The 14,054-nt window shown below is 44.5% G+C and overlaps 2 protein-coding genes across 2 annotated transcripts; both read left to right on the top strand.

The window, feature by feature from the left end:
• Positions 1–1,091: 1,091 nt before the first annotated feature.
• Positions 1,092–2,675, top strand: LOC100446172 (keratin-associated protein 16-1). Its single transcript, XM_002827555.2, has one exon. It carries the CDS (start codon positions 1,092–1,094, stop codon positions 2,673–2,675), a length of 1,584 nt encoding a protein of 527 aa, XP_002827601.2.
• A 4,829-nt stretch (positions 2,676–7,504) lies between these two features.
• KRTAP29-1 (keratin associated like protein 29-1) lies at positions 7,505–8,580 on the top strand. Its single transcript, XM_009251776.4, is given in 2 exon segments — positions 7,505–7,601; positions 7,604–8,580. Coding segments are annotated over 2 exon segments (1,074 nt in total).
• Positions 8,581–14,054: the final 5,474 nt, after the last annotated feature.

Genomic DNA, 14,054 nt, shown 5'->3' with positions numbered 1-14,054 from the left:
TTCTTTCTTTCTTTCTTTCTTTCTTTCTTTCTTTCTTTCTTTCTTTCTTTCTTTCTTTTCTTTCTTTATTGCCTCCTTCCTGCCTTCCTTCCTTCCTTCTTTCTTTTCTTCCTTCCTTCCTTTTTTTTCTTTTTTTTTGACATAGTCTCCCTCTGTCACCCAGGCAGGAGTGCAGTGGCTTGATATTGGCTCACTGCAACCTCCACCTCCCAGGTTCAAGTGATTCTCCTGCCTTAGCCTCCCAAGCATTTGGGATTATAGGTGTGTGCCACCATGCCTGGCTATTTGTTGTGTTTTTAGTGGAGATGGGTTTTTGCCACATTGGCCAATCTGGTCTCGAACTTCTGACTTCAGGTGATCCGCCTGCCTCGGCCTCCCAAAGTGCTGGGATTACAGGCGTGAGCCATGGTTCCTGGACCATTTATTCATTTCTAATGGTGGAGAAAAATCTCTGCCTCATGAGATTGCTGGTTGTTTTAAGTAAGATCATTGCTGTAAGGTGCAGTCATTTAAAATCCAGCCCAGTTGTTCTTTTCCCAACTGAGTTCATCACCTCTCTTCTCAATTAATCTCTGTATGTCTATTGTTGAACTTATCATTGTATTGCAGTGGGTTTGTCTGCATGCTTATCTGCCCACTAGATGGCGAGATCCAAGAGAATGGGTGAATAGGTCTTATTCCTGTGGCATCCTCTGAACCCAACCCAGGGCCTTGTATGGAAGACTAGAAGGTGGATAAATCATAAGTTTCTTTCTTCTTTCCCTGTTCACAATGCTCGGAAATATAGATTATCCAGTTTGGAGGTGAGGATGCTTCTTCCAAGACTACCTGTAGCTCTGAGGATTCCAAATTTAGCACATCAATAAATAAACAGCTTCTTTATGGGTAGATAAACAGCTTCCAGATCAACAAACGGTGGTATAATAAGATGTTCCTCTGCAAACTGGCCCAAACAACAATGAGGAAAAGATGCAGGAGTCCCAAACAGAACACGCCAGTGAGGAGGTATAAAAGTGAGGGCCTCAGGGAGCTGTCACAGTCAGGCAGCGACCTCTCAGCACTCAGCACAAGGAAGCACGGCCACCTCCACCATGTCTGGCAGTTGCTGTTCTAGGAAATGCTTCTCCGTGCCAGCCACCTCTCTCTGCTCCACTGAGGTGAGCTGTGGAGGTCCCATCTGCCTGCCCAGTTCCTGCCAGAGCCAGACATGGCAGCTGGTGACTTGTCAAGACAGCTGTGGATCATCCAGCTGTGGGCCACAGTGCTGTCAGCCCTCCTGTCCTGTGAGCAGCTGTGCCCAACCCCTGTGCTGTGAGTCTGTCATTTGTGAGCCTTCTTGCTCCGTGAGCAGCGGCTGCCAACCCGTGTGCTGTGAGGCCACCACCTGTGAGCCTTCTTGCTCCGTGAGCAGCTGCTGCCAACCTGTGTGCTTTGAGGCCACCACCTGTGAGCCTTCTTGTTCCGTGAGCAACTGCTGCCAACCTGTGTGCTTCGAGGCCACCATTTGTGAGCCTTCTTGCTCTGTGAGCAGCTGTGCTCAACCTGTGTGCTGTGAGCCTGCTATTTGTGAGCCTGCTATTTGTGAGCCTGCTATTTGTGAGCCTTCTTGCTCCGTGAGCAGCTGCTGCCAACCTGTAGGCTCTGAGGCCACATCCTGCCAACCAGTCCTCTGTGTGCCCACTTCATGCCAGCCTGTCCTCTGCAAATCCAGCTGCTGCCAGCCAGTTGTCTGTGAGCCCAGCTGCTGTTCAGCTGTCTGCACCCTGCCTAGTTCCTGCCAACCTGTGGTCTGTGAGCCTGCCTGCTGTCAGCCGGTGTGTCCAACACCTACCTGCTCTGTGACCAGTAGCTGCCAGGCTGTCTGCTGTGACCCCAGCCCTTGTGAGCCATCTTGCTCAGAGTCTAGCATCTGCCAGCCAGCTACCTGTGTGGCTCTGGTCTGTGAACCAGTTTGCCTCCGCCCTGTCTGCTGTGTTCAGAGCCCGTGCGAGCCACCTTGTGTCCCTAGCACTTGCCAAGAGCCTTCTTGTTGTGTCTCCAGTATCTGCCAACCCATCTGCTCTGAGCCCAGCCCCTGCTCACCAGCTGTCTGTGTGCCCAGTCCATGCCAACCTACTTGCTACGTAGTCAAGCGCTGTCGTTCTGTCTGCCCTGAGCCAGTTTCCTGCCCATCTACCTCCTGCCAACCTCTTTCCTGCCGTCCAGGGTCTTCTGCATCTGCCATCTGCCGACCAACTTGTCCTAGGACTTTCTACGTACCCAGTTCCAGCAAACGGCCTTGCAGTGCTACGGTTTCCTACCGCCCGGTCTCCCGTCCGATCTGCCGCCCAATCTGCTCTGGACTCCTCACCTATAGGCAGCCATACGTGACATCCATCTCCTACCGTCCCGCCTGCTATCGCCCATGCTACTCCATCCTGCGCCGCCCAGCCTGTGTCACTTCCTACTCTTACCGCCCAGTCTACTTCCGCCCGTCTTGCTCTGAGTCTGACTCTTGCAAACGGGATTGCAAAAAATCCACTTCCAGCCAACTGGATTGTGTTGACACAACCCCCTGCAAGGCGGATGTCTCAGAAGAGGGTCCCTGCCAGCCCACTGAAGCCAAACCCATCAGCCCAACCACCCGTAAGGCCGCAGCAGCTCAGCCTGCTGCCAGCAAGCCTGCCAACTGCTAAATTGGCTTCAGCCCCCCAATTCTTGCAAATCAAGCCACCAGCTAGAGACAAAACTGCACTGTCCTCCCCAAAGCTCATTATGACTTAGCTAGGAGCTCTTTCTTTCTGCATTGTTACTCACCATCTGCTTACACCTCAAAGAACTCATCAGAAATGTCAGTATCCTGATCACTTAAATGAAGGCCTTCTGGACAGTGAGAGGGAGACATTCCTGGTTCTTGTGTTCTGCTGAGATTAAGCTGAGAAGAGCCGCTTTGCCACATCATTTCAGGTCTCTTTCCTGCAGGTAGTTTTTTCTGTCATCATGTATGTGCTCCCTTGCTATGCATGTTTGTGTTCCTTAGGGACTCCTCCAATCAGGTAAAATATGTAACCGTCCAATAAAGGTGGCTAAGCTGAAGCAACTTGCTGTTCTCCTTGCTCTTCCATTAATGCCATAGTCTCATCAGTGACTTGCTTCTTCTTTAACAGCAGCTCCATTCAACCATCCATCCACCCACCCATCCCTCTGGCATTATTAGGCAGCAGCTAGGTGCCAGTTACTGTGTTTAGCTCTAAGAATAAACATAAGAAGTCTCAGTCTTTGCTCTCAAGAAACTCACTCTCTGGTGGGCAGCAAGACAATTATGACATTCCTTTGTGCCAAGTACTTGGAGATAAGCATAGAGCACCATGAACTCAGCAGAGCACAGTGGGGGAACAAGGAAAGAATTATTGGAGAATGTGATACTGGCATTGAGTCTTTCATTATGAGTAGGAATTAACCAGTTACAGACAGGAAAGGAAAAATTTTCTAGGCAAAGGAGACACGTACAAGTGAATGAGGCTTGAGAAAAAATTGTTCATTAGGTGAGGCATGGGAGAGTTGTTCTTTGAGGAATGAGCCATGAGGTCAGATCGTAGACAGGGATCTGTCTATGTTGGGTCTTGCATGCTAGACAGAGGTGTTTGAGTTTGATGCAGGGCTGACATGAAAGCATCAAGGGGCTGCATGCAGGGAGGTGACAGGAAGAGCACTGGGTTTTGGAACATCCCTCTGGCCTTGGTTGGTGTGGAGAACTCAATGGAAGAACATGGTTCTGGATATAGAGAGACTGAGGAGGAAAGGAAGCCAATTGTTTTTGGGTCCACAGGAAGAAAAACAAGTGGGGATCAGGGATCATACAACAAAGAAGGTTGGGTAACTTGGATTTCTTGTGTGAGAATTTTATGTTCTCCTAGTTCCTCCAAGACACTCATAGGATAAATTCCATATCTTACAATCTCCAAGGACAGAGTCTCTTCAAAGCAGTCGCTCCCTACACTTAGTGCACAGAGTGGAGGCTTATTCCTTGTCCTCAAGGTGCAGCTTGAGTCATCACGAGCACAGTGTGAAGGTCGACCAGGGCTTCTCAACTTCGGCATTATTGACATTTTGGGCTGGGTGATTCTTTGTTGTAAAGGCTGTCCTGTGAATTGTAGGATGTCAAGCAGCATCCCTGGCCTCTATGAGCCAGATTCTAGTAGCATCCTTTGAGGGTGATGATCACAAATGCCTCCAGACATTGCCAAGCATTGCCTGGGAGTGCAAAAATCACCCCTGTTTGAGAACCACTGGGTCAGACTATGGCAGAGGGAGAAAGTCAAAAGCAAAACTTATCACATTGGTGTTGGAGTTATGTCTCATCAAGCCATTGGGATTTATCATTGTCTCCTTCCAGAATCAAGAGGGGAGTTGGCCAGCCGGATGCTGTGGCTAAAGCCTATAATCCCAGCACTTTGGGAGGCCGAGGTGGGTGAATCACCTGAGGTCAGGAGTTCGAGACCAGCCTGGCCAACATGGTGGAAACCCATCTCTACTAAAAATACAAAAATTAGCTGGTCATGGTGGCGCACACCTGTAGTCCCAGCTACTAGGAGGCGGAGGCAGGAGAATTGCTTGAATCCAGGAGGAGGAAGTTGCAGTGAGCCAAGATCACTCCAGTGCACTCCAGCCTGGGCGACAGAGAGATTCTGTCTAAAAACACACACACACACAGAGGAGTTGGCTAGGGTTTTGAACCTCTGTGCCAAGCACTGGACTAAGTATTTCATATGGATTACAGCAATTCTTTGAAGTAATATGTATTCTCTCCTATTTTTTCCCCTATACATAAGATGCAGAATTTGAAGGACAAACAATCCAAGTGCCCATCAATGGACAAGTAAATTGTGGTATATTCACCCAATGGGATATTATACTGTGAAAATGACTGGAAAATGGTGACATGCAATAGCATGGGTGAATCTTACTAACATAATGTTGACTGATATAAACAAGCTCCAGAAAACCATACGTGTGTGTATATATTTATGTATATTAATACAATGTGTGTATATATATACACACACTCAAACATATATGTGTGTATCATTCAAAAACCACAGACACACATATGTATGAGTATTCCTGCATTTATACACATATGCACACACACAAACACATATATATAAAGGGAGTGGTAAAATTCATGATTGTCATGGCTAATAAGTAACATGCAAATGACTAAAACCCAGTTCTTTCCAAAGCCTAGGTTCTGTATGTATCATGATATGTCTCAATGTGGTCACAGGTGTCCTTGTTGATACACTAGGTGTTTTTAGTGCCTTGAACTACAGCAAGACAGATGTTCTTGCTATTGAGAGGTTCCTTTAGGAGAAAAGAAAACAAGAGCAGAATCACTTAGAGAAAAATGGATGTAGAATGGATTGCTTTAAAACTATAAAAGTGGTATAAGATATTGGACTGAAGTTGATGTGATTTTTCAAATATGCTCATGTTCCCAGTTTGATTGACATATTTGGTAAGACTGAAAATATTAAATACTTCCTCTGGGAAGATGAAGAGCTTTGGGGGTAAATGTTCAGCAATAAAACACAGTGCATGGATTCCTACAGATTGAAAGATGCCAACATGAATACAGACAAGAAGGAGGGCAAAAGAAGTGATCCATGGTGTGACATAGAAACCAATTGTGGGGAAAAAGGCATTTCAATATCAGGGGAGAAGGTTTTCCAGACATTGTTCTGATCAAAAATGTTTCTCTTCTTTTTAAAATGAAGGTGAGGAGGGTGCCAAGGAGATGGCATTTTGTAGCTGGGGGTTTGCAAAGTACCCTTCAGCGTTTTCAGTATTTTCAATAATTTGTGAAGCAACCAAAACAAACAAACACCCACAAAAAACTAACCTGAGACATGGCAATGCAGTTGATGAAATCGCCATACTTTGAAGACTTAGGTAATTAGCTAACACATCCAACAGACTGAGTTAGTGGCAGAGCCAGAAATCAAGGCCAGCCCCATCTGGCTCCCCACACCGTGATCTTTCCACTCCATCATGTGCCTCCAGCATGAACCGGCCAGAACGTTGGCTGGTGTAGAACACTGGACCTGGTTGGTGATGCGGAGCCAGGACAAGCCTGGAGGAAAAGCAGAAGGGCCAAGAAAGTCCCTCATGAATTCCTCTTGGAAGGGATTGGTTTAACATTAACACCACTTTACAGTGATTTTTTAATTATAACTGCTGGCGTGTTTTTATTTGTATAGAATTCATATGCTGTTGATGCCCTAGGGTGGGTTTGATACTTCTTGATGAAATATTTGGTAGTTTTAAGAATTTCCAAAATTAAAAGACTGTGTTTGAGTGTATTGATAAGTAGAGGTAAGTACTCACAGCAGTGTGGTCTAGCTGCTGATTACAGTCACTGGAGTGGGCAGAGGATCCCCAGGATGGGGCCTGGGCAACCTGCTCATGAGCCAGCCTGTTGCCATAGGAGTGTCAGCCTGCAGCCACCATATCAGTGTCGCCTTCTCCCTGCCTCCCCAAAGTCAGAGGGTCTAATAGGTGGTTAAGATCAGGGGTTTGGCAGTCAGTCAAAGCCAGGTTTGAATTTTGTTTCTACCCCTTATCATTTGCATAATTTTGGGAACATGATTTAAACTCTATGAGTTTTGCCACTTCTTCTGTTTTTTTCTTTTCTGTTCTAAAAAAATCTTGAGAGGAACCAATTTGGGGGAGATTTTAAGCTTCCTGAAAAGGCCAATGAAGTTTTACATTTTAATCTTAACTGTGTTTTAAACCTGGTTTCTTCTTTATTTATTACTTTTTTTCAGTTTTGCCACTTCTAACATAGTGATGACAATTACACTTACTGAAGTCATTGTGAGGATTCAGTGAAAAATGCAGTCAAGGACTTGATCTAGTAACTATGCAATAAATGAAAGCCATTTCTATTGTTATTATTAGTAATAGTACTAGTAAACAAGTTTCAGGAATGCTAAATGAGAAGGTTTTAAAAAGAGGTAGAGGCATTTAAGTGTCCCTGGGTTCCGTGGACTAATTTTCCATTTCCCATCTTGACACCCCCTCCCCAAACTGGGTCAAGGCTTCATTTCTGATTGAATGGTGCAAAGCTGCATTCCTGAAGGAAGAGCAGGGCCACTCTGGCTTGGCAGAGGCCTCCTGATGAAAGGTTAGTGCCAGGAAAGGCCTGCTTCAGTGAGGTTGGGGAGCAACCTGTAAAAGAGACAGCTCATCCAAGAGCAGGAGCAGTGTCAACGAATCCAAATGCAGCGCAGAAAATTCCCGACTCAACAGACACGTTTTCAAAGTTGGAACAACACCTCCCAGGCTCCTGAAGCCTGCTAATCAGATGTTTGCATGCAAATGAGTAAAAACAATAACAAGGAAAGATGCTGCATGGCGTGCCAACATCCCTAGTGAAGGACTATAAAAGCCCCTCTGTATCGGATGTCTTTCCAATGCAGGTATACTGAGCTTGCGACTTCCCAGCAAGGTCAGCACCAGCACCATGGCAGACGGCTGTTGTCCTGGAAACACCACAGCCATTCCAGCTGTGTCCACCATCACCACATACCCAATTAAAGGTGGCTTTCGACATGCTCTCTGTTTCCTTGTTCCTGCCACAGCAGAACGTGGCAACTGATCACATGCCAAGAAAGCTGTCAGTCATCCATTGGTGCCCCAAGTGGCTGTGATCCTGCTTTGTGTCAACCTACCTGCCTTCCAGCAACGTCTTGTGTGGGTTTTGTTTGCCAACCTATGTGCTCCCACGCAGCCTGCTATCAGTCTGGCACTGGTCAGTCTCCTTGTCTGGTTAGCTCATGTCAGCCATCCTGCTTGGAATCTACTTGTCAGGAAAAGTGCTGTGATGCCAGTCCCTGCCAGCAAAGCTCCTGCCAGGAATCTGTCCGCATGTCTGGATAATGTCAGGCAGCTTGTGGCCAATCAGTCTGCTGTGATGTTGGATCCTGCCAGCCATCCTGCTCTGAAGTGACCTCCTGTCCGGAAACTTCTTGCCTACCAACCGTCTGTACAGCTAGTCCATGCCAACCAACTTGGTGCCAAGGAAGTTCATGTCAACCCGTCAGTGGTGAAGGCCAGCCCTCTAAATCAACTTATTATCAACCCATCTGCTATATTTTCAAGCCTTGCCAATCAGCCCTCTACATGCTTGTTCCCTGCCAGCCATCGACTTGTGTGTTCAGTTCTTGCAATACTACTTGCTGTGTGCCTTCCCATCGCCAGCCACTTCACTGCCAACTGGTTCCTTCCACATGCTTCATCTACCAGCCAGTGGCTAACTGCCAGGCCCCTTGTTCCGCAAAGAACTGTTGCAAACCAGCTTCCTGTGACACTGTGATTTCTGGCCAATGAACTTGTGATGGACCCCCTTCCTATAACCAGAGTGGCTGCAAATCAGCTTGCTGTGTGACTGGTTTAGGCACATCACCCAGTAGTGGCTCCAATTCCTTGCCGACTTCATGCCAACCCAGCTGTGAGTCCAGCTTCTGCAAGGCAACACTTTGTCAATGGAGCACTCTTCACACCTCCTCTGAGGGTCTGCGGCTGTCTATAAATGCATAGCCATCCCTGGGTGCCTGCCTCCCACCGAGTACAAATGCTGCCTGCTTTCTAACTTTACCCTGATTCCACCTTCACATTCTTTCCAGGTGCTGACCAGGGAACTTGTCCAGGCACGAAGAGATCCTTCTTAACCGAGAATAACCTTTCAGCAACCATGGACTACCACACTGCTGCTTGCATTTCCTGATGATGTCAATTCATTTCACTTTAGCAAACCCTCTCTTGTTTCTTTTTCTTGGTGCTGCCTGGTCTTTCAGAAGACCTCTTTGCTGCCAGCTGCTAGTAAAAATGTGACTGGTTAAGTATAATAAATAAGACTCCTGGAGTGCTTTCATTCCTACACACACCTCTATGTAGATTTCCTTCAGGTCACATTTGAACACAATGAGCCTGAGTCATCTAAGTCAGTGGGTCTGCATTGGTCTGCAAGGGTAGCTAGTGTCTAGGATTATAGATTCTCCAGCTGGACGAGAGTAAGGGCAAACAGTTCACTGGCTTCCAAAATTTTCACCACCAAGAGTTCTTTTGAGCTGAGTGGGCTCACTTTCCCTATAGTGAGTAGACAGGAAACCAACAACAAAAATGGTTCTGGAAAGCCACAGATGAAAACAAACATGAGGTATTGGCCATAGAGAATAGCTTAGGGTTAATTCATTTAAGAGTCTTTTTTTTTTTTTTTTTTTTTGACACAGAGTTTCACTCTTGTTGCCCAGGCTGGAGTGCAAGAGCGTGATCTCGGCCCACCGCAACCTCTGCCTCCTGGGTTCAAGCGATTCTCCTGCCTGGGACATTGTGTCAGCTGGCTAAGGGGAAATATTCATAGGATCCTTCTGTATTATCATAGAGCAGGCAATGAACGGTGTACCTGTAGGTGAGCAGCAATAATTTGGTAACTAGCACACAAATCTTCATAGTTCACATTTTTCTGTCACTGATGTATACTTCGGATCTGTAGAGAAACTATTAATTGTTTTATCCCCAGTTTTAGAATCACAAGGGTCGTAGTCTTGAAAGAAGGTTCTGGGCCAAAAAAGAGGCTGATGGCCATAAGAACAAAATCTAGCACCTGAACATGGAAGGGTCTAGGTGGAGAATTTCAACCCGCAGTTGAATTGACTAATGTCAGCATTGAATCTCTTCTTGAATTGAATTCAAGAAGCATTGAATGCTTCTTGAGTCCCTAAATATAGGTGGGCTTATCATTTCAACAGTTCAAGTAGCTAGATCTGTTCTAGTCTTCCGATGGGTATTTTCCTTTTATTTCTAACTATGTATGGGTATTGCCTTCAGTATCTTTTCTACCCACACACATGCACACACATATAGATGCATATAGGTACACTCACACACACACTCAGACACACATGTACACACACATACATGCACACACACACTCACACACAGACCCACACCACATTTCAACTTAGTTGTATGGCTGCACTTAAGGTTGATTTATTTGCTCCATAATTTACAATTGCCTATAAAACATGCCTAGCCAAACCTAGCCAAAGACTGATTTTAGCATTTTAGCCTTCCCCATCTAACTGGCCCAGCTGATATCACCCTCTTCTTCCCCCCTGCCCTTTGGATGACTCCTGTCCCAGTTTAAATGGTTGGGCTTCTGTCCTTATATCTTTATGACCAGTGCCCTGACTTTCTACCAGATCGGGCCTTCTCCCCAACCCGAGGAGGGACCTTAGTATCTGCTCATAAACTTACCTGATGGTCACTGGCTGAGCATCTCTTGTTCCAGTCCTCTCAATCACTGTGATTTGAGGTTCTCAGTAGTTAAATAGGCCTTGCCAATATGTGTGGGACATTCTAAAAAAAACCTTATAGATGAAGGAAAACTAACCAAAAAAGCCCTGGAATAATGAGACATCAAGGTCACTGAAGAACAAGAGTATGGGCATTTGCCTTATGACCTGCTTGGAAATGCAACTCAGAGGAGGACTTCTATGGTGGTGGTGAGGAAAAAGCACTAGACCATGGCTCAAAGGAGAAGGCTTGAGTTGCATCCTGGCCACTTATTTACTGTATGACCTTATGTAAGACCAGGGTGCTAATCTATAACACAAAGAAGTTAGTTTATTTTACCTCTGAGGGCTCATTTATTTACATGATCTTGTGAGTCTGTTGATGTGTTCTGTGAGGTTCTAAATATTCTCAAACTGATTAAAACTGAAGCCTCTTGTACTTCTGGAACCGATGGGGAAGAGATTTGGAAGGATATCTTTTTAGTATGCCATAAAATAAGAAATGTGATTGGCTAAATTATTTGCATCTGAGGTCCAAAAAGAAAATTAGAAACAAAAAGGAGGAGGGGGGAGAGAGGGAACTTGATATCATAAAGGAAGTGCCGTGGACGGAATGTCTCCCAGAAACGACGTTTTGGTGGACACCCTGTGCAAAACCTCTCTTGAGACATGAATGGAACTTCATGGAAGATGAATCCTTAAGTAAGTCTGTGAAAGAATTCTCAAAAGTATTATTTCTCAGAGATTTCAAAATTAAAATAACAATTACATGTTACTTACAAGTATTAGATTTGCAAAAAATAGAGTGCTATATCAGAGCCCAGCAAACTCATTCTGTAAAGGGACAGATAGTACATAATTTAGGCTTTGTGGGGCACATGGTCTCTGTTGCAACTACTGAATTTTGCCATTGTATCATTGCATTATATCATTACATTTATAGACAATACGTAAGCAAATGAGTGTGGCTGGGTTCTAATAAAACTTTGTAAAAACAGGCTGGGGCTCTATTTGGCTCATGGTGAAACGGGAAAAGTTTCCTTGTTCCCCTCGCAGGGCGTGCAACGGGGGCGTGGCTGGCTTCTTCCGTGCCCCACTGCTCATACTTCTAGGAGAAGCATGCAGATGGGCAGGCTGTCAGGCTCTGACCCCACGGCAGCGTCTAGGAGTGAGTGTTTACAGCTGAAGCCCCAGTGGGTGTGTGTACAGGGTACTCTTTCAGTTTAGCCTCCGTCCATAGATGGGTTGTGTTAGTTAGCTCAATTAGACCCCCTGCCTTATTGCAAGGACAGAGGGCTTTCTGTATCCCAGGGTTTCCTGCCTTGTCGTACTGGAGGAATCGGATCACACATGGGCTTGGAGAATGAGTGCAAGGTTTTATTGAGTGGAAGTAGCTCTCAGCAGAAGGGGGAGCCAGAAGGAGGATGGAGTGGGAAGGTGGTTTTCCCCTGGAGTTGGGCTGCTCAGCCAGGCTCCCCTCATCCCGCCCCCCACAAACTCACCATGGTTCCCCCTGTCGATGGCCTGCCGTCCTACTGGCGTCTGCCGCTTCCTGTCGGTGTGCTCTTCCGCCGATTTATTCCTCTCGGATGTCCAGCTGCCTGTGTCTCTTCCCACTAGGCACAAGATGAGGGCGTGGTGGGCCAGGGTGGTTTTGGGAAATGCAACGTTTGGACACAAAAACAGAAATGCCTGTTCTCATTCATTCAGAAATGCCTGTTCCCTAGGTCCGTGGGCACAGTGGGGGTGGTGTCCTCGCCAGGGACCCACCCTTCTTCTCCCAGCACTTCTCTGCCCCGCTCCTGTATCAATGGGCCATAGTTTTCTGACTCCTGTGCTATATAATGCCAAGTGTTGGTGGGAGTGGGAATTTACAGGAATTTTCTTGCATTGCTAATGGGATTGTTGGCTTGTTTGGCCACTCTAAAGAATAATCTGAAACTATTTATGTAAATTATGTAAGTGATGCTCCATGATCCAGCAATCCTACACCTGAGTGTGTGTTTCCAGAAGATTCTCACACAGGTCCACAGGGGGGTGTACATGTGGGTGTTCACTGTAGCATCCCTATGGTGGCAAAAACATCAAAGGAAAGCTGGTGTCCAACACTGTGAAAGTGGATAGGCAACTTGGTGATCCTCTTCATGGAGTATTATGCAGGAATTAGTAACAGTAGATTACATATACACAGTGTAGCAGAGATGGATTTTTAAAAATTCTGTTTAATGACAAGCCAGAATGAGATATATTACTCATTGCTATTTACATAAAGTATATGTGTACTAAACAATACTTTATAAGGATATATAAAAATCCATTAAATAAATTTAATATGCATTGAATATACATTAGACAGAATAGCACAGTGGCCTATAGGAAAAGAAGGGAGTAAAGGGAAAAGAAGAAGTAAATTAACTGATTTATAAGTACATAAAAAATAAATAAGAGAGGGACCATGCAAAAATCACAGATGATAATAATTCAATTATTTACAACTAAAGTCCCAAAAGAAAATTTTTTTAAAAAGGAAGAAGGAGAGGGAACTTGACACCACAAAGGAATTACCGTGGATAGAATGTCTTCCAGAAATGACATTTTGATGGACACCCCGTTCAAATTCTCTCTCCCACATCTTCCATGGAGATTTCCATCATGCTAGAGGAAGGATATGGCTCTGGGAAGCAGATGCACCTCATCTCATATTGCATAGACTTTTCAAGAATGCTTCTTACAAGAGGATGCAGACATTGTTTAAGGAGTTATATTAACTTTAATAATTTGTTTATTGATACCAGGATTCTCAAGACACCTGAAACTTCAAATTTCATTTTATAATAGTTTTTTTAAATTAAATTTAATTTTTTTATTATTATTATACTTTAGGATTTATGGTACATGTGCGCAATGTGCAGGTTAGTTACATATGTATACGTGTGCCATGCTGGTGCGCTGCACCCACTAACTCGTCATCTAGCATTAGGTAGTTTTTTTTTTGACCCATCTATCTCATAGTTTTTGTTGTCCCAATGACAGATTTCTCAGTTTTATAGGCAAATGTGTTTACTGGCCATCTGCCAACATGCAAACTTCACATTCTAAACATGTCAAATGTGAAATATGAGTTGAGAAGCTTTGTGTCTTTAGCCATGCTTGGCAACAGTTTAAATGACATAGCATGTATTTTCTCCTTTTAAGTTTGCTAGAGCTTATCCATAAAACATCTGAATCTCCTCTAATAAGCAATGTTCTGCCAAGCCTGAACATGTAACTAAATCTTTCTTTACACTTATGTTCAGGGCAGGGGAACAATTTTAAAAATACAAGAAAATTTTGAGAAAAATATTACAAGAACCTGCCTCCCCAAATTGGCATTTTCTTACTTCTGCTTTGGATCTTTAAAAAATTAATTGAAAAATTGAAATGAAACATTATACTTGTAAAGCGTTGAAGTCCCCTCTTCAGTCTCATTTCCCTTTTTTCATCTCGGATATAACTTCAATCATAATTTTATTGTATATTCTCCCAGTCACTGTTAATTTATATAAAAATATAAACATCTTATATTTATAAAATATTTAAACAAGATCTAGTATGAAGGATTGCAGATTTAAGAATTTATGTATGTGATGTATAATTATGCAATTTACTTTTTAAATTTCATTATTGCTTTTAAGAACTATGCATTTTGATACATGGACCTGTTTCATTATATTAGTT

The sequence above is a fragment of the Pongo abelii genome, chromosome 19 (assembly GCF_028885655.2).
Source record: "Pongo abelii isolate AG06213 chromosome 19, NHGRI_mPonAbe1-v2.0_pri, whole genome shotgun sequence".
NCBI classification, from domain to species: Eukaryota; Metazoa; Chordata; class Mammalia; order Primates; family Hominidae; genus Pongo; species Pongo abelii.
Note: the sequence above shows the minus strand (reverse complement) of the source record. Positions and strands in the feature narration are given on the sequence as shown.

Bases quoted from the DNA above. Each gene is read 5' to 3' on its own strand.
- LOC100446172 (XM_002827555.2), top strand. From the start codon at position 1,092: ATGTCTGGCAGTTGCTGTTCTAGGAAATGCTTCTCCGTGCCAGCCACC.